Source organism: Rhyacophila brunnea, unplaced genomic scaffold, assembly GCF_057557595.1.
Source record: "Rhyacophila brunnea isolate RB1 unplaced genomic scaffold, BYU_Rbru_1.0 scaffold_17, whole genome shotgun sequence".
Taxonomy (NCBI): domain Eukaryota; kingdom Metazoa; phylum Arthropoda; class Insecta; order Trichoptera; family Rhyacophilidae; genus Rhyacophila; species Rhyacophila brunnea.
This window is the reverse complement of record NW_028232827.1, coordinates 17,747,262-17,767,821: the sequence shown is the minus strand read 5'-3', so window position 1 is coordinate 17,767,821 and position 20,560 is coordinate 17,747,262. Positions and strand designations below refer to the sequence as shown.

The 20,560-nt window shown below is 28.4% G+C and overlaps 1 protein-coding gene across 1 annotated transcript in view; it reads left to right on the top strand.

Annotated features, from left to right (window-relative positions):
- Positions 1-20,560, top strand: part of LOC147073788 (UNC93-like protein) — a 234,143-nt gene that overhangs the window by 155,003 nt on the left and 58,580 nt on the right. Inside the window, exon 7 of the mRNA XM_085944800.1 lies at positions 1,267-1,420. Coding sequence (XP_085800926.1) covers positions 1,267-1,420 — 154 coding nt within the window. The remainder of the gene's footprint in view (positions 1-1,266; positions 1,421-20,560) is intronic.

The window sequence follows — 20,560 nt, the reverse complement described above, 5'->3', positions numbered from 1 at the left end:
TACGTCTGGTGCTATAGAGCCAACAATCATTATTTATTTTATATTATGTAAAATTGACAGTTAGTTTTAAGTAACGAAAATATATTTGTGAGAAGATTTAAACGGGGCCTTGATACGGGTCAAATCAGTCAAGAAATTATTTCATTATACCTAAACCAAGAATGACTCCATTTTTTCTCATTTACATACCTACCTACAATTTATTTTGATTTGCCAACACAGAAAAAATATGCCGCTAACGTTAAGTAATTAATACAAACAGTACGCAATCACGTTGTTCGTGTTACTACAGTATCTCAGTGGTGAAGGTTTGAAGTAGGCAAAGATTCGACATAAATAGTGCACACTAAACATTGTCAGTCATACTTATACCATACCATAATCGATAAAAATATTCTTCTATTTATAAAATATCTAAAATCATGTATGGTTTGTTGGCATAAGTATAAATAACATGTTGTAGATAAACGAATATTTTTTTACTAGTAACTACTGTGTCTAATATTATACAGGGTTTAATTGAATTTTAAAAACTCACAAAGACTATCTACATAACAATGTAGTCTTAGCTCAATGAAAACAAATACATTTGACTGACAAAGTTTAGTGTGCAATATTTATATCTGATCTTAACAGCCTACCTCCACACTTTGCCACTGAGATAATGTAATAACATAAACAACATGCATGACCCCCACAAGAGGGGGGGGGGCTAACAGGGCTCTAGCCTGGGGGCTGTGGCGGTAGGGTCTGAGAGCAATTTTATTTAATAATTATTTTAGTGTATGCCCCGACTAACAAATCCTATACAGCGAAGGTTGCATGTTACTTATCTATCACAAAAGGGGTTGCGATTAATGCCTTATAAATTGAGTGCCGATAATTCAAGTAGATTTATTCAAAAAATGCCAAAAATCTCGAAAAATACACGGCACCCTGGAGTTCCTATTGCAGAACATTACACCGGCCTTAACCTTAGCGATAGGTTGGGGTGGCCATAAAACATCGTGGCCTGGGGGCCATGACAACGTGATTATATAATGTTTTTATTAATTACCTAATGTTAGTGGCATATTTTTAGCCACTCTTCGCCACTGCTGTATCTATATTACAGTAGTCCTACCTCTTTGAATGTTTTCAATCTTAAGGCACGTGCATCGTACCTACTTCTTGTTTTCTTCTTATATAGCGGTTACCACATTATAGTACGAGTATCTTCATCTTTTACTACATGTGGATATAATTCTTATTATATTATCCTTACAGGTACTCACGGAAACGGGTCGGTCCAAAGGGGTCAGTGGCGTCCAGACTTATGGCAACCCTGCGACAAACGAAGGAACCTTATCAGCTACTCCTGTTACCCGCCACTGCTTTTATAGGGGCGGAACAAGCTTTCATGGCAGCAGACTTCAGCGCGGTAAGATTAGATAAATTTTCCTCATAATATATTGTTTCATCTGTTGGTAAAATTAATATGATCATCTTATAATAATGACCATGTTAATAATTAATAATATAAAATATAAAATTACGTTGCATTTTTTCATCTTAATTTTATACTTTTGTGCAACTTTATTTAAGAATTATTACTCAATGAAATGTAATAGGTATTATTATAGTACCTAATCATAATCATCATCATTTTAAATTGTAAATGAGAACTCTGTCATAATAATTGATAGTATTGACCCGTGTATAAATTCTGATGACTATGCTAGAAATCAAGACCATTCGTAGTTTATTCTTCCAAGAAGTAATCTGCATAATAAATACTGTGTTCAACCATATTGCTTGCGATATTAATGAACTCCACTTCCATGAAGTTTGTCTAGGGAGACGTTGTTTTTAAAATTCTTAAGAAAGCATCTACTTATGTCACATTGGTGTATTTATATATTATAATATATATATATTATATATATATATTTCTTTTGTCCTGTCAATAATTCATGGTGGAACTGCATTGTATTATTTGATTAATTATTTGTTTAATTAAATAAAACACAATTTCATAGTACTTATTCTATTTTATCAATTAAGTACAGACAGAAAATTACACCTTAAAATTACACTTAATTAAACGCTATTTTGTATTATATATAGACCTCATATTATATTGTTTCTATAGTGGCAACCTTCTATATTATATGCTCCGAGAGCAAGCCATGGTGTAACTCGATTTTTCTACCCGATGTCCTGTATCTGGATTCGTTTATAGAGCCTTATGGATACCATCTGCGATATCTGGCAATTACATATTATAATAAGCAATGGCTTCATTTATTTTTATTGCAGTTAGGAGTAAATTCTTTGTCTTCTTTACCAGAGGCATTATCTTAGAAATATATTTGTGCAATAAGGCGCAAAAAATGATTATATTTGACTGTAGAGTGGAACGAAAATAAAACAATCACAGAGAGCATGCAATAGGTTTTTACGTCAGAAAAAAATACGAATATATGCACGTCTGTTCCATGACAAAACAGAACATGACAAAACAGAACGATAACAAAACAAAACAGAACAGCCAGGAGAAAAATAAAACATTCATTTTTGTGGAATCTATTTATTAATTAAATACTAAAACTTAAATTGTGATGGAGACTTAAAGGTGCTGTATCCACAGCTGTTATTACGTTTTTTTTTTTAGAATTATTAATAACTATGTCCTTGCTTTTTCGTACAAGGTGGTTGTTAGTAATTTTTAACAATTACAAACACCCAGGCTTTGAGAAAAACACATAAAAATGTTTTTTGTCATGACCGGGAATCGAACCCAGAACTCTCGGGTGGAAGGTCAGCGCCTTACCCACTGCACCACGAGAGCCGCCTGTTGTTACGAATTAATTGTGCTATACTCATATCAGAAAGTGTGGAGACGGAATGTGATACCTACTCCCATCATTCATCAAACTTACTCTACCAACTCGCCAGCATTATTCTAATTAGTCTAATATTCCTTTCCTTTAGACTACAGGTTCACATTTTTTTTAAATCATCGAGTTGTACCTATAAGTTAATAAATATACGACATATACCTATGCACATTTTCATAAAAAGGCATTTTAATTTGGCAACGAAAACACATTAAAGATAATCATATATTTTAAATCTACTTGTGGATCATTTTTGATATATTTGTCTGTATTTATATATAACTTTGCAACCATCACATTCACCTTACAAGATTCTGTAAACTATAATATATTTCCCTTTTTTAACTGGATTTATTTTTACTTTTAAAATAACCAACATTACATATCTTTTCACTTTATTAGTTTCTATTTACTGTGTATTCAAAACACAGTATGTACCTTATACAGGTACTACATACATGTACTTATACATATTACAAATTTTACAAAACATGGACATTCAGTAAAAGATATATTCTTTTTCTTATTCTTTCGACCATATCCGATCCTAATAGCATCATATGGGCCTCCACAGAGTGGAGGTTTGTATTGACAGATTTTGTTTTTACGAGATATGGATGTCAGCCACTTGCTTAACCTATTAGGTCCATACTCTGACTCATACACAAATTGAAAAACAATATGTGTACTTGTCAGATCCAGGATTCGAACCTGAGACTCACGACGCAATAGGCCAACGCTTAAGCCGCGCGGCCATCGTGGGTATATTCAGATATATTCAGAAACCTATAAATAGCACAGTGTGGTATAGATAGGTGCATGCTGGGGATAATCCTTAAAGACAAAACTATCTGCAAAACTGGACAATAAGGGAACATCAAAGTTATAACGTTTAATAAATGTTTTTTACCATGTTTTTCACAAAGTACTGGTTGTATTAACAGACTTTTCAATGGCTGTTGTTTTCCATTTGCCCAATTTATTGAGTCATTGTATTAGATCGAGTACAGATGAAAAAATAGTATTAGCATATATTTTTTGACCAGCCGCGATTTCGTATCTGCAACCTATGGATTTATATTTATAGTATAAAAACGACCGTTATCCAATGGATTAATCCTGGTCAATAACGGTGATAATATTATAACAGTTTTCTACGAAAAAATAATATTGTACACAGTAACAGTGAATTCATTTTGATTTTCCGCAAGAGATTGTTATCAAATGTAACCATAAGACGTCATATTATTACTATATAATGTAAAATACATTTTATAGTGTAAAAATATTCTAAATCACATCAGCTGATATTTTTAAATTCATAAGATGCACTTTACAGGTGGTCTTCTGAGCTACGTTTATCTCGCGCCAGACGATATTAAGTATATTTGAAAGGATGCTGTATTCCACTAAAACAGCATAGTAAATAGTAATTACCATCCAAGGAATATCAACAGCATGTAATTTAAACTTCGACACACCGAGTGACAGTACATATAGAAAAAGTATTCAATTTTGGCATAATAGTCAAAAAATAATTTACTTTTTAGTAGTTAGTTGGTAAAGCCCTAAAACATGTTCTAATCCCTCTGGATTTTACGAATCACGGGTTGAGAACCAGTACTTTACATATTTATTTTTCTTTACTGCAGCTTAAAAAAGGTTCACTTCAAAATTGTCACACAAAGTTATTCCATTTTTCTTCGAAATACTATTAAACTTAAATGTTTTTTTACTTTGTTTGATATCTGGTAAATATTACGCAAACAATAATTTTGACAGTAGATCATCTATCAAATATCTTATAAGTATGGAGAGAGTATACATAATAATGACAAATAGATTCTCTATAGAACGCGGACATTTATTGAGTATTCTACTAACCCAGATTTGTTTTGAAAATATTATAATATAATATGCCGTTATTGAGTTTAAAAGACCATAAAAATCAAAACAAAAACAAAACCGCGTAACCCATAATATAAGTATAATAAAAAATACGACAATATTATAATACAAATTGGATGAATATTATAGATGGGATGTGAGATGTATTGTTTACATCTATTTTTGTTTATCTAAACCCATATTGAAATATAAATTATTCCACTCTGATAACTACATATTATTATGTTTACTGTTATGGGAACCGTGAGCATAATATATTGTGTAATTCTTGGTTTTGATTTCAATATATCCTATTATTATCAGTTTATTATTCAATAACTTGTAAAGCAACAGAGTTAAGTAAAAGGTCATAATATTATTATTAATAGTGAATATTACTAAGCTACTGTGAATGGAATATATTAAATATTTTAATATTATTCTCGTATGGTGTTTGTACATGAATATACCATAGATATTTCTATATAATATAATATATATTATACTCTATTGTGAAATAATAATATATTCTATTATCTTGAAATATTATAGTAATATAACTATATACACATGACTTTACATAGTGTGACTACATGGAAATCATTAATTTCAAAAATCTTTTATTACTTTCAGGTTATTAATGTTATCATAATGCCTCAGCGATTAAATTCATAGTACCTATCTAAAAACTTTTTTTATTTAATTGCAATTAAGAAAATATAATATACGAGTTATGTAATATGTGCGTTTTTTTAATACTTTTAAAAATGTCACAAAACGATTTTTGATAATTTCATAGTTTTTTTTTTCATAGCATTCAATCTGAAAAGTATTGATTTTTCTGTAAAACATAAATGAATACTTATAATTTTAAATATTTTTCATTTATATCGATTCAAGCTTTTGGTTAGCAAGTATTTGGTATTTTTGACATAAAAAACAAGATATATTTTTATTTATAAAAATTAACAGTTTTAAAATTTAAATAAAAATTCGTTTTAACTATGAAATTTTCAAATATCATTATGTCACCTTTTCTATAATTTATCAAACTACATAAATACGTGTTAATAATATTCTGAAAAGAAAAATAATTTGTCTTATTTTATAATATGTTAATACACAATCTTTTAGAAACGGAGTTTGATGCATATTAATTATTTAAAATGAAAGTAAAAGTTAAAGATGTTAAATTGCAGGTATTGATAAAAACTTTACTCTCCGCCTTAAACCTAGGTAATTACGTTGTTATTTTCTTACATGTTCTGTTGAAAGTACACCTTTCCAGTCATAATATATAAGTTACGTTAATACTTCAGCATCTTAAAAATTGAATCAATTTATGAAACTGTTATGCATACAAATCTCTTTCTGACTACGTACATTATACCATTTAACTAACTCAATATGACGACTTCTAAGAAAATATGCCTAAAATATATTACGAAAAATGTATTTTTATAATACTTGTAATCCAATTGTCTATAAAATATTTTTTATCCGATTGATATTGATGTATTCTGATTATGAACATATTTTTTTATAACGATGATCCTTATCATTTTTTGAGAATATAATAAGAATATTATGAAAACTGATGACCATGTGAATATACACGGTGAGGTATTCGTCGATTATATCTATCGATAGATTGCATTGATGAAATTTAGCTTGATTATTCTAAACTATTTCGTTTTATAGGCTAAATTAAATTCTTAAACCCCTATAGAACCTTTTTGGGCAAGGCACCTCTTTGTATACCCTTTCATAATATTTCAAGATGGGTTATATCTTTTCAATCTGAAATTTAATTATAACCCTGAATGAAAGTTAAGGCTCTGCTACCAGGTACATATAAAAAAATTCTTATTCACATTGGGTATGTAGAAAAGGTTATGGGGACACTTTTTAAATGGAATAAATTGGCTACTAATACTATCCAAATTCTTTGTATTTATATATTTATTATTTGTTTGATATTTTTCAGTCAGATTGTTAATATATTTTATATATTAATCATTTATCTCTCATCTGAATATTTTTACTCGTAGGTATTTTAAAAAACTATCCCGATTATTAGCCATGCGCTCATGGGAATAGAACAACTGGATTCCAGGACAATTGGGCGCCGCACTATCGAATGAAATAAATAGATGTTCGTTAGGATTTTATATATAAAGTAGACGTTTAATTTTTATCAGTTTCCATCTACTACTCAGTAGTTTTAATTCATTTTGCTCCTAACATAACGTTTTTTATTGTGGATTGAAAATTATCATGCTTGAGACGTAATATGAAATAAAAAAAAATCGTTTCTGTACAATTAAATCAATATTTACGTGTGCATATTTAAATTTTCACTAAGTATTAAATAATTATATGACATTTTAAATATAAATAATAATATTAAATATATATTTTAAAAGTACCTATAATTCACGAACCTGTATTTATTTTTATGTATTTAGCTCGAATAAACAAAATAAACATGTTTTTTTACTGACACCCATGTTAATATTAAATTCAAAAGAAAATTTAAACCATTATACGAAATAAGTTGAACACCTTTTCATATCACATTTTTTACAATAATTTTAAGTAGAAAAAAAACTACCAAGCTTGATACTTAACTAAACATATGGGTTTCAACAAAGCACAGGTCAACTGAAATAATATTTACTATACAAACTTATTACCCATTTTCCCAACCCTTGGATAAAGTACCTTGGATAAAAAACAATATGCAATTTTTAACTAGCCGTGGATTGAACTCGCAACCCACGGTATTATATACATATATACAAAGACGGTACATTTTTAATCGTCAGATAGATATTTATTCCAAAATATATTAATATAAATGTCTTCTCTAAATATTACAAACAGATAACAAACAATAATAAATTTTCGATTTTATTAGTTTCATGGAAACCCATAATTATTATTAGGTATTATTATCTAAAACGAAAACAATTTTATATTAGTTATCAAAAAAAAACAATAAACATTAAAACCGTTTTTTTTTCATTTTTGAATAGTTGCAGAAATAGTATAGGTACGATAAAATATTATTTATTTCTAAACCACAACAATATTTTTTTCTAAATCAAGTAAAATTATTTTATTCTGAAATGTTTCTAACTAACAAAGTTTAAGAAAAGTAATAATGAATGCCTTGCATTATTGTCATAGGGAAAACTATTAAATTTTGAGTTGAATCATTTAATTTTACGTAAAAACAACCTGACTATTGTTTCATTTCATTTCACTTCGAATACCAATTGAAAATAATGTATTTTACTTTACTTGTTTTGAGAACAATTTGTCAACCGTGATATTAAATTTAATTCAAAACAAATTTGTAGAATATTTACTTTTTTATACCTAAATAAGATAATAGCTATATCATGATTCATAGATACATACTAAAATTATGAGCTGAAAATATCAATTCTTCGAGATATTGTAAAGTATGATGATAGGATGATTTAAAATAATAAAATGAATTTTGTATTTTTGAAATATGTATGATATTATTAGAAAATTTCATTTAAAGATTCCCATCCATTTTAATTTATATAAATTTAATAGGCACAGTCTATAAACTAAATGAAATCAAGCTCTATAGTATATTATTAAGATTAATAAACTATTATTTTCTTCAACGAATAATTATTTATAATGAGACAAGAATAATTTTATTATTAATAAATTTTTTATTGAACATACAAATTTTAAAACACCGACTAGAAATAATTGTCGAAAAAAATACAACACATATTTATTATACTAGTTGTTGATTTCATCGTAATTTGGTTGGGTGCACGTAGCTCAAGTTATTATTGGTAAAGCACATTGACAAAATCTATTAAACGTGAGTTAGAGCCACCGGGCGTTGTATGTTTTTCAAAGATTTGTTTATAATACTTTGCCAAATTTAAATTACTAATTTTAAGATTTAAATTACTTATATACATAGATCATGATCAACCTTGCCTTCCGTGATGGCTTTAAATATACGATCAATGGTGCAGCTAGTTGAAAAGAAAAACAGTCCATTATAACATGTTCTGTAGTTTCCTCAGTGCCACATTCGCAGTTTGAAACATCACCAGAAGATAGATAATATTACATATTTAATCCTACTTAAAGTCGGCACAAATAATAGGTGTCAAATCTTAGAAAACTAATAATTTTCTAATACAAATAATAATTACTATGATTGCTTATAACAGTATTAAATTAAATATAAATTATATTGTATTATTTATTACATTTACTATTACACTAGCTATAACGACCGCATTGATTTATTAATTAATATTTATTAATACAACAGGCAATCTATAAGATGACTATGTATGTAGAATTATGTTGCTTCTGTACGATTTAACCAATTATATCAGTTAAATCAAGTACGGTGGTAATATTATATGTAAATTAACATTTAGAGCTTACGTCAATAATGTCCCTCGTGAATTCACATGAGCGCAGAAATACACTAACTTCCAGTTTAGATATAACTTGTTTATTTCTTATTAAATTATCTTTATTGCTTTCATAGTAACATGTAAGATATATTTTTTTAATAATTACATTATATATAGCTGTTATAAAATTGTTTATTAAAAATAGATATACCTCCAGTTATAATATTTATTCAGGGTTCACAAAAATTGATCGACAATAAAAGGGAATGCTTCAGACCAGGGAACACAAAATATCTGTTCTGTGCTGAAGGTCTAAATTTTTCCACAATGATTTCAATTGTAGGGAATGGTGTGTTTGAAAGATAATAGAAGTCACCACGTGGTCACTGTATTTCTATTTATATATTTACAACTTTTACAATCTTACATGAACAATCACTTCTTGAAAAAAATTTTTACATAAGTCACAGTTACACTATACTCAAATTTTAGAAAGCAGGAAGCCAGATACTTAATTTTAAATCACCCCCAATCTTCAATGAATACAAAATACCTTGGTTTTATAAAATAAAATATCTATTATTATTTAAAAGCATGATAAACGTTGACTACTCCAAAAGATAACATATGGTTGCTTTGCCTTATCGGACACCTGTATTTTTGTATAATATGTTCAAATGACGGGACATTTAAAATTTTAAAATGTAACCTGAAATTTTTATCATCGGTTTATAAATCGCACCGACGTTTTATCATGATGGTGACACCAGCTACCTACTCTAAAATGTATGTAATATTTTCTTGTCTATTTTGAAATAGGCAATTTTTATAATTATCATTATGTTGTTTGTGATATTTGCTTACTAATTATGCGCATTATTTCTTACGTAGCATTACTCCAATCAAATACTAACCTCAGGGTTTTCATTTCCTTGCCGCGTAATCCGTATTTTACCACATCGACCATATGAAACTTCTTGACCTTTGATCGTCCCTTTTGAAGTAGCCTGACCCTCGACCTGTGAGACCGCTCTGTAGGGCACCTTTGAAATTTGTGAGTCAAGTGAGATATATGAGTGTCAGGAGGTGTTTGTTACTTACTTCCTATAATATAGTATGAACTTACTTTGAACTTTTAGGACGACAGTCTTATGTTCCCATTTTCTTAGTAGATAATATACTTTCAAAGATACATACTTATTTACTGTAAACTTTAGAGAATAGATAGATTGCTACAGTGTAGGTATAGATTCTAATCATTGACTTGTACTAGAACACTAAGGGATTGCAATATCGGTATTCTGCAAACGGGGTTCCAGTATTAATCGATACTAAAATACCGGTTTTAAAATTCCAAAATACCGATATTCTATATTAAAGAAGTACATAAATAGATCAAAAGCAAGATCTAAACTGAGTAAATCATCCCACAAAAGTGATAGTAAAACTTATTAACAAAAAAAAAACCATAATATGTATTATATTATATTTATTTTGAGCGGAAAAGCTCTCGATTTAGATTTTGGTTTGAAAATTCTTTCATTGCATGCGTAAATGGACGAGATTAAGAAAAAAAATATTTGCCGTGAAAGAATTTTCTTGATGGTATGTATGTTTTAACAAAGACCGGTATTAAATATAAAATACCGAAATACCGGCGTCAATATTTCCATTCGGAATTAAATTACTTAAGGACACTATCTTACATACAAAATTATAATATTATATTATAAGCAGGCACGGTTCAGTATCATTGCTTATATTATTACGCTTCAAGATTTTGAAGAAAAAATAATCTCTATTGATATGTATCTACGAGTATTTTCTTATACTTTAGCCCTTGTAAAAAAGGTCATGTAAGATGAAATTTTATTGATATCATTTTGAAATACACTAACTAACTGTGTTATAGATCCACCAGTATAAGTAAGTTGTCCTCTGAGTAAGGGTGCCACATGCCAACATTCGACATAATATTCAATACTGTTTATACTGTGATGAACTTAGTTCTAAGTTCAAACACCTGAAATTTTATGTTGGTATATCTATAGCTTAAATCCTTTATTCTACAGACATATTATTATAATTTTTTGAATAGAATTATCTTATAGTGATATGCTTAAGCATGGTGGATTTTATTTCGCTTAATTTGTGAATCTACGCATAATTATTAAATATACGATTAACGGACCCAAGCATTTCTACTGAAACAACTAATACTTTCTACAATTCACAGAATAACATGAATTTATTATAAAAATCCTAAAAAAATATAAATACTATAATTTTTCTTTGTCGTACTATATTCAGTGTTATCGACCGTACTATAATTATAGTACGCGTACTGTGTATGATATAAAAAAAAATATAGTTATATATTAATACTATAATTTTGTATTTTCATACTATATTCAATATTATCGACCCTATACTTAATAGTACCTATGCGTACTATGCTCCGTATAGTCCTTCGTCTCATGTTTCAGACACAGAGCAGAGTATGTTCTTAAAAAAAAATAATGTCTCTGGAATGAGCCCAAAACGTCGAGGAAAGAATGAAAAGAAGTAATATACGATGACAGCCCAAAAACTAAATACAAAATTGTATAAAGTATGAATATAGCAATCATTATTATGTAATCTAATGACTACTATCCACATAAATGTAATCGACAGATTTAAAACATACATTTCTCTTATTAACACCATTCTGTTTACTTGGTCAAATCAACCCCTTTTATATCATTTAGAATCATTGTGTAATTTTCACGGTAGTTTTTGGGCATTTATTGCGAAGCTTGTTAATGAAAAGGATCCAGGAATTGATGATGCCATTCCCTTTTAGTTAATTTATTATAATGTATCTTTCACCTTTATTCATTAGGCCTGACTTGTTTATACTCCTTTTGTGTTGGCCAACGTAAACGATTTTATCGTTCACATAGCAGTAAAATATGTACGTAATTCACTTAGACCGGAAATAATTACGAAAATATATTTGATATAATTTATTTTACGTTTAATTTTTTTTTTTTTTTGACTTAAATAATTGTTTTAATGAAATGGAATATAATATAGATACCTACTCGGATCTTATAAGGTAAATTTTAAGATGAGAATAAGAAATCAACAACAAGAAATCGGCGATAACAGGAAGTCGCTGTAGTCGCAACTAGAAGACTTCTCAGTGACATACCTGTCATGACAGCAATGTGTGCTAGATGTGTGCATAAATAATGTATCAGCTCTACTTTTAGATGCGACTCCTTTTCTTCTTCAAAATAAACGAAAAGGTTATGAATAATAATTCTAACATCCTGATCGTTTTACACATATTTTTATTATAAAAAGGTTCAAATTACGTAAATTGATAGATCCGTACACCACGGGAGCGTAAAATGAAATAATAAATTTGGGGGCAATTACCTGCACTGGAGGGGGGTGGTTAGTTTAACACTTGGAAGAGAAGTTTTTGTTCTACTATACATGTTGATATTATATATTCATAGATTGGAGTGATCTCAGTTTAAACTTTTTAACTAACATAAAATAAAATTAATTCAATAAATAAGTGTTTTAGGGATTGTAACATATTATTTTTTTTTAATATTATAATTTATTGGTACATATGGCAATATTTAGAAAAACGTGTATTCATTAACGATATTTGAAATTGTAGAGCTGGTCTAGAGATTTAATAAAATCTTGACGTTGTTACTATGTGAAAAGTGTCAAAAATCATTTTTATTCGACGACTACATCTATTTAGGTACCTACAAGAATGTTCCGAATGTAAACATTTTTACGCCCTATGAAATTTGAGTTTTAAATAACATTTTTTACTAATGCCACTCTTTTACCAAGCCCATCATTGTTGTCGAATTTGTTATAGAAAATATTGATTTTGTTTAATTAAAACCAAAGTTTATTAGAGACTATGCCTGAAAACATATTTTGTTTAATAATACTTATATAATATTATTATGGGAGGTCACTTTTGAAGACAACGTCTATGGAGACTCAAAGCACTAATTCAGATTACCTTTGGTTTGCGAACAATTTCATCAAATATATTAACATTTTGTAGACACCAATTATCACATATATATAGATGTGGTTATTCGCCTCTTTAATCTCTTGTCATTGATGAGGATTTGTTGGAATAATTTATTTAAAAATTGTGTTCAAAACAGAGTATTTACCTTTTGTAATCACATAATAGTATGCATACAAAACATAAACATTCAGTAAAAGACAAATATTCAGAAACCTAAAAAACAGCGTGGTATAGAAAAGTGCATGTTGGACATAATCCTGAAAGATAAAATAATGGACAATAAGGGAACATCAAAGTTATAATGTTTAAGTATTGTTTTACTATATTTTTCACAAAGTGGTTGTATTAACATACTTTTTACGAATAATAGCTGCTGTTTTCGATTCGCCTAATTCATTGAGTCAATGTATTAGATCGAGTACAGATGAAAAAATAGAATAGGTATATATTTTTTGACCAGCCGCGATTTCGTATCTGCAACCCATGGATTTGTATTTATAGTATAAAAACGACCATTATGCAGTGGATTAATCCAGGTCAATAACGGTGATAATTTATTATAACAGTTTTCTACAAAAAAATAATATTGTACACAGTATAACAGTCAATTTATTTTGATTTTTCGCGAGAGATTGTTATCAAATGTATCGTAAGACATATTAATATGATATAAAGTAAAATACATTTTATAGTGTGAAAATATTCTAAATCACATCAGCTAATATATTTAAATTCATAAGATGCACTTTATAGGTGGTCTTCTGAGCTACGTTTATCTCGCGCCAGACGATATTAAGTATATTTGAAAGGATGCCGTATTCTACTAAAACAGCATAATAAAATATATTTAATGCCAAGTTGTTTTCATGTTACTAAAGCTTAATATTGTATGATGTTATATATTTATAAAGCTAATGACGTTTCCATTTAGTTGATACAACAAGTTGATACAACAAGTTGAGGCTATTAGTTTCAATGTACTTTCCATATCCAATATTAAATCAGAGGTTGATTGCAAAATCGTTACATTATTTTACATTTTTTACATTATTTGACTTATTTTAAACATGATGTTTTATTAGTTATAATGATGTTAAGGACATGTTGTTTCGCTATGTAACTGTTTACAAATTAATAATGTATGCAAAAAATATTTTATTTGCAGTCCTTAGTGTGCTTCATGTTTTTTTTCCGATTCTCTCAAATCTCAAAATTGTGGAATATGGTAGATGTAGATGGCTACCGACCTTAAAACACACAGCCTCAATTTTGAAATTGTAAAAGATCAATATTATTTTATTAAATTTAATTCAAAAGAAAATTTGATACTCGTCATAGTATCTTCTGTTATATTTGTTATAAATTGGTATATAATGTGATCTAAGTATGGAAAAAAAACATTCTGTTATACTTAATAATATATTCTGTGGTTGCAAAGTAAAAGTCGCATTTTTATCAAATTAATATAATGCCAATGTGTGTAAAGAATTGTGCTGTTTTTGAATATCATAGATATTTTCACATGTACGGAAAAAAATAGATAATTTAATTTGTATAAATAGCTAAAACTGAGAAAATTATTTTTAACTTTAAGTAGAAATACTTATTTTTTCAAACATTGAATATAACACAAAATCGACAATTATACATAAAATAAAGATAGGTACACCAAATAACTTATATGCAAGAGTATTTTGAAAACTGTGATATATTTCAAAACCGATTATCTCAGTTCTAACTAAACTGACATAAGCACTTTTACTACCCCAAAAGCACAGAATTCATCCCCAATTTATTTTTAAAATACAATTGTAGACCAATCTGAATCATTAATTTTTCTGAAAAGCTTATTAATGAATATTACATAATAAGTATTCATTTGTTTACTATTTTAGTATCATATTATATTAAATTATAGTTGGACCTCGATTTTACGTGCCCTCAATTTACGTTTTTCACTATTTTCGAGTAGTTTATGCAGTCTCATTTTATTCCTTTTATTATTTTAACATAATATTCAATTAGGTATCAATGCACATAAATGCACGGTAATCACTAAAGTCATAAGTTTCAAATTCATATGCTCATTTATACTTATACACTGTTTATACAAAACAGTTCGTCGGTGAGCTTTGAGTTTTTTCCTTTAGCCTTCCTGGGCACACATCATTCTCTGGTTTGGTTAGAATAATTATTACGGTCGCATATTTCGATCTTAACCGTCTCGCACATATAAACTCGTCTCGTATGCAACATGTCAAATACGTCAATGTGACGTAATCGTTTTTTAGTTTGAAGAAAAGCAGCTGGTGCCACTTGCAAGAAAGTTCACGTGACTACGACTTTGACGTTTTGAAAGGTTACGCTCATCGCTGTCGCTAAGCACATATGTGTATGCACGTATGTACGCGTATGCGGTAGAATATGCAACATGCAAGCGACATTATTACAAAATTTGATTTATGGCTGTGCCGCAGATGAGACGAGTTTAAAATATGCGAGCTGGCTTAGTGTTAATACAACTTTTACTTTTTGATTGTTACGTAAGTTAAGTTGTTTTATTAGAGTGAATTTTTTAATATTTTTATTAATTTTTCATTAACTCAAGTCTTTTCAAAAATGTAAAATAGGGGCGTCACTGTATATTAATTGCAATCGCAATTCTGTAAGAGAATGTACAACTTATTTAAACAGGTGAGGAAAACTAACAATTTATAAAATGAGACAATTTGAAATAATCGATCTCCACATAACTATGATATTGCAAATATGCGAATACACAATAATTATTAAAATACTATTTACCCAAATAATAAATTGTAATAATTTTTAATTTTTTAATGTTACTAAAGTTATATTAAAATATCAGCATTATATTAGTAATTAAACTTGAATGATGCATAGTATTGCAAAACATGGCAACTGAAAAAAATTTCAAATTGCTCTTACCACCTTATCTTTTCATGTTTGCTCAGTCATGATTTACTTGCATTGCATTTTCACGTAAGACCCCGCAAAGATGCATTTAAATTAGTTTACGTGAGGCAAGTTGAATAGACACTTTATAGGATGCTGAAATTCTCCTTACCCACTTTCCTTTCATCAACATATTCAATATCGACCATCCATTATACGTATTACAAGTAGCAAAGCTAAGTATTAATAGCGAGGCATAGATAGTTTCATCTATTATCGCTTTAATTTTCCAACCGAATGTTGTTTTTAGTTCATGAATGATTACTTGGCTTGTTCATGTCTTACTCAATATCTTGGCCATGCAATCACTTCAATTTGGGTATTCCAACACTCTGCCCAAAAGTTTCCACATAGAAAATTTTCTAGATTCATTTAATAGTGATATTGTTTTGTTTCTGGAAATTGATTGATTTGTAAAAATGATTTTCAGGAGCTCCATTGTTTATTTAGCAGTATAATGTGCTGTGGTTTCATCTCAGTAATTGAATAATTTACTAGCTCTAGTAACAAGATTTAAGAAGCAATCGAGTTTCAAACGTTTATAAAGTTTTGACGGGTAAGGTAATTTTTATTACGGTTCAATATGTTAATAATTATAATAATATATTTAGAATTATCAACGATAAGTATATTTTAAAATTAATATTCTACTCTCATCAAACTTTTGATATAATATAATAATAATAATACATAATAACGTTGGGTTATAGAATGTACATAATCTAAAAGTTTTGATCTGTTTGACCAAAACTTATTAACGATTTCTGAAGTATTGAAGTTCTGGTTTTCCGGCCAGTTTGTGGCACATTGTGAATTTTAACATCCATAACACGAAGTTAGAAAATCAAAATCTTTAACAAAGATACTAAAAAGTACCTATCAAAGTAAGAAGATACTTATAATACTCAAAACGCTATTTAATACTGAAGCAATATATTTTACGTTGTAAAGATTATTATTAAAATATGACAGTAATCCATTTTTAAATTATTAATATGAATAAGATATTGTTTTCAATCAATTTGGTTAAAAAATATATGATATTTACAATATAATATATATATATATATTGAAGGGTAAAATTATTCATAAAATATTATAATGATATAAAATATAAAACATCTGACACTTTATACATTGTAGTATTTATTTAATTATGTCGGCATGTAACACTAGTCAGCCGATTATCGTATAAATAAGAAATAAAATCTAAAATCTAATATATAACCATAAACAGTTGGCATCGCAGGTAAAATATTGAAATCATGATGACAAATACTGTTTGATTAATAGACTTAGCTAATATAAATTGAGTACAAATTTCATATACTTAATAATTTGTTAGTATTAATTCGATTAATTAATGAAGAATTTTACGCTCCCGGCGTATAATCTCCGCAATATGCATTAGAGTAAGGCAGAAGACATATGAATAAACGACTTAGTGAAGCAAGACATGGAGCTGTTAAATATTGCTTTGACTGATAATATGCTAAGGGCTAAACTGGGAGTACGTGTTGTTGAAATATATTATAGTTTTTTTGTGTGAAATATAATGTTAGTGATCAATATTTTTAGTTATTTTAATAAAAAAAATATGGTTAAATGTGTTGTTTAAATATGGTAGCCGTATTTAGAAGCAATATAATGGTAATAACGTTTCATAGGTAGGTTAATAATAATAAAATTGAGGTTGTACTATGCGTCATACGCAAAGGAAGCGGCTTAATATAACCGGACAATACTCTTTCTCTATAATATTATTGCTCTGAATGTAATATACGAGTACATAATAAACGCCACGAGAATATATCGTTAGATATTACTTACCTACGTCATCTTAATAAATTAGTGTATTCTATATTATTTGTGCCACGTCCGCTTATGGCAGTCTTGAGTTTTCATAATAATAGCGAAATTCAACGATCAATGTCTTAATCGAGCCACCTTTTCTCAGTCGCTCCCACGGACGCCCACTCGACGAGTATTTCAAAGGCTAATGTCACATAAGTGGTTTTGAATATTTTCATCAGTGATTACTTAGGGTGCTGGCCGGAACCGATAAGCGGTTTTCGCACATGACTGTATTAATCGGTCTTAACAGATTATTAACTGGAAAATCAAATACCTTTATTCAATGTTTTCTTTTATAAAATATTATTTTCAAATTTCTTAATATACTTTGAGAAAATATAATATACTAGTTGAATTACCCGACTTTGCACGCGGTGAATTTATTAATATATTATATATATATATTTACTTAGAGAACAATAATAATTATATCTTTAAATCTTAAAATAATTGTATCTTTATATTGAGGGTATACTGACAGAAAGCATAAAATCATTAAAACAAGTTCTGACATAATCCCAAAAAGGACCTTAATTTTTTTTCAAAACCTTCTCCCACGTAGATTTTTTTATGATTTAAAAACATTTTTTCTACATTATAAAGACTAACCTTTATGGCAAACACAACATACGACATGTAACAAGTCCTGTATTTTGTATACGCATAACGCATTAGGTCATTATCATGCTTTCTATCAGAATAAAAAAATAACAATATGATTTAATAATTTTTCTATTTTCTCACCATTATATCCTATGCCTTTGTGCATTTTACCAGAACGTAGAGCGTAAAATTGTTTACATTTTGGCATTTAAAACAGAAAAACAGCAAAAACTGAATTAATGCGTTCTGTTAGTATACCCTCGATATCTAGACATACAAAATATGTCAAAATGACAACAATTCTGACAGCAGTAAATTCAAACAAAAGAACACCAGTCGAGTAAAATACGTATTTAAATTTTAAATAATTTACATTCTTAATAATTGGTTCACTATATAAGCTATAGTTAAAATTAAATTAATGAAAAAATATATCATTAGGTACATAAAATATAAACATATTATTTGAAATAGCAAGATAAGCGAGTTTTGGTAGGTATTTTATATGACTAGTCTTCAAGACCTTCAAATTTATCATAATAATAATATTATGATGTATAAATTAGAGCAAATATATCATAGGTATTTATGTAATGTTACAGAAAATGTGTTAGGTGTAGATTTTATACCTAAATTTTCATGTCTTGCAAAGTAAATTCACCTTCTAAATCTGTACATAACATAAACCAAAACGCCAAATTATCACAGACATCAAACGGCGAATAAAGCTTATATTACATTTTCCCAAAAGTGTATAATATGAATTATGATGCACTCGCAGCTTTTGTGTATAGATATTATAAATTTTAATAAAGCTATAAACTTTATGTATTACGGGCAAATACATTAACAATGGCTAAACAATTACTGCCGTAGTCTTTATGAGACCAAAACTGCATTTCTTGTATGCATAAACTGCAGTCTGATATTTTCTTATGCGCCATCTTCCTCTGCTTCGGCTGATTCACTGCACAGCGACAACACTCTGCTCTAACCCGAGCGTTAATAGCTTTAGCGATATCGCAAGAATAAGCATGTTTGCGGAACCGGCGCACTAAACATCTCACTTAATATATCAGCTGCTTTTATAGCGAATCTGAGATAATACAGCAAAGTGTGAATGGGACTATAAGATACGTAATAATGGCTTGAATTGCTTTGCATGAACTTTTGCTACGAGATTGTGGTAAACAAGCCAAGGTTATTTAAAATTTTACTCATAATAATTATTATTGTTTCAGTATTTTGTTTTATATTGCTTTTACCTTATATCAGTTTCTTAATCGTCTTAAGTACAAAAATATAGTAGGAAATTATGAATTTTAAGTATTTTTGTGTACTTATATTGAAGGTCTACTACACGAAAAATGCAATTACTCGTCTTATCACTATAAATAGATGCGCTATGTATTTTGTTTACAAAATATTGTATTGTTTTTCCAGAATTATTTTTATATAGAAAAATTACATTTTTTAGTTAGTGCTTTCCTTTACTTTTCTGTAATACATTTATTTATCTGTTTTTTTTATTTCAAATGTCAAATGTCTTCTAAATAAATTTTAAACAATCCTCTAGTTTACAGGTAATACTGATTTTTACCTTTTTAGTGTACTAACCACTATAACACTATAATCGACCAAAGATAATCCAAACTAGCTTGGATATAGTAAAAAGTTTAATTAAACATACATAGATTTATATATAGTGATACTTATTATACCAAAAAAATATGGTTATTCAACTATTGTTAGAATTGTTAGAACAAATTCCTGTCGATATAGATTTCTTGTCAGTAATGAGTTAAATAATATGTTGTTGTTCGAACTATAGTTTTCAACTTTCTTCGGCAATATATTTTGTTATACTTTAAGAG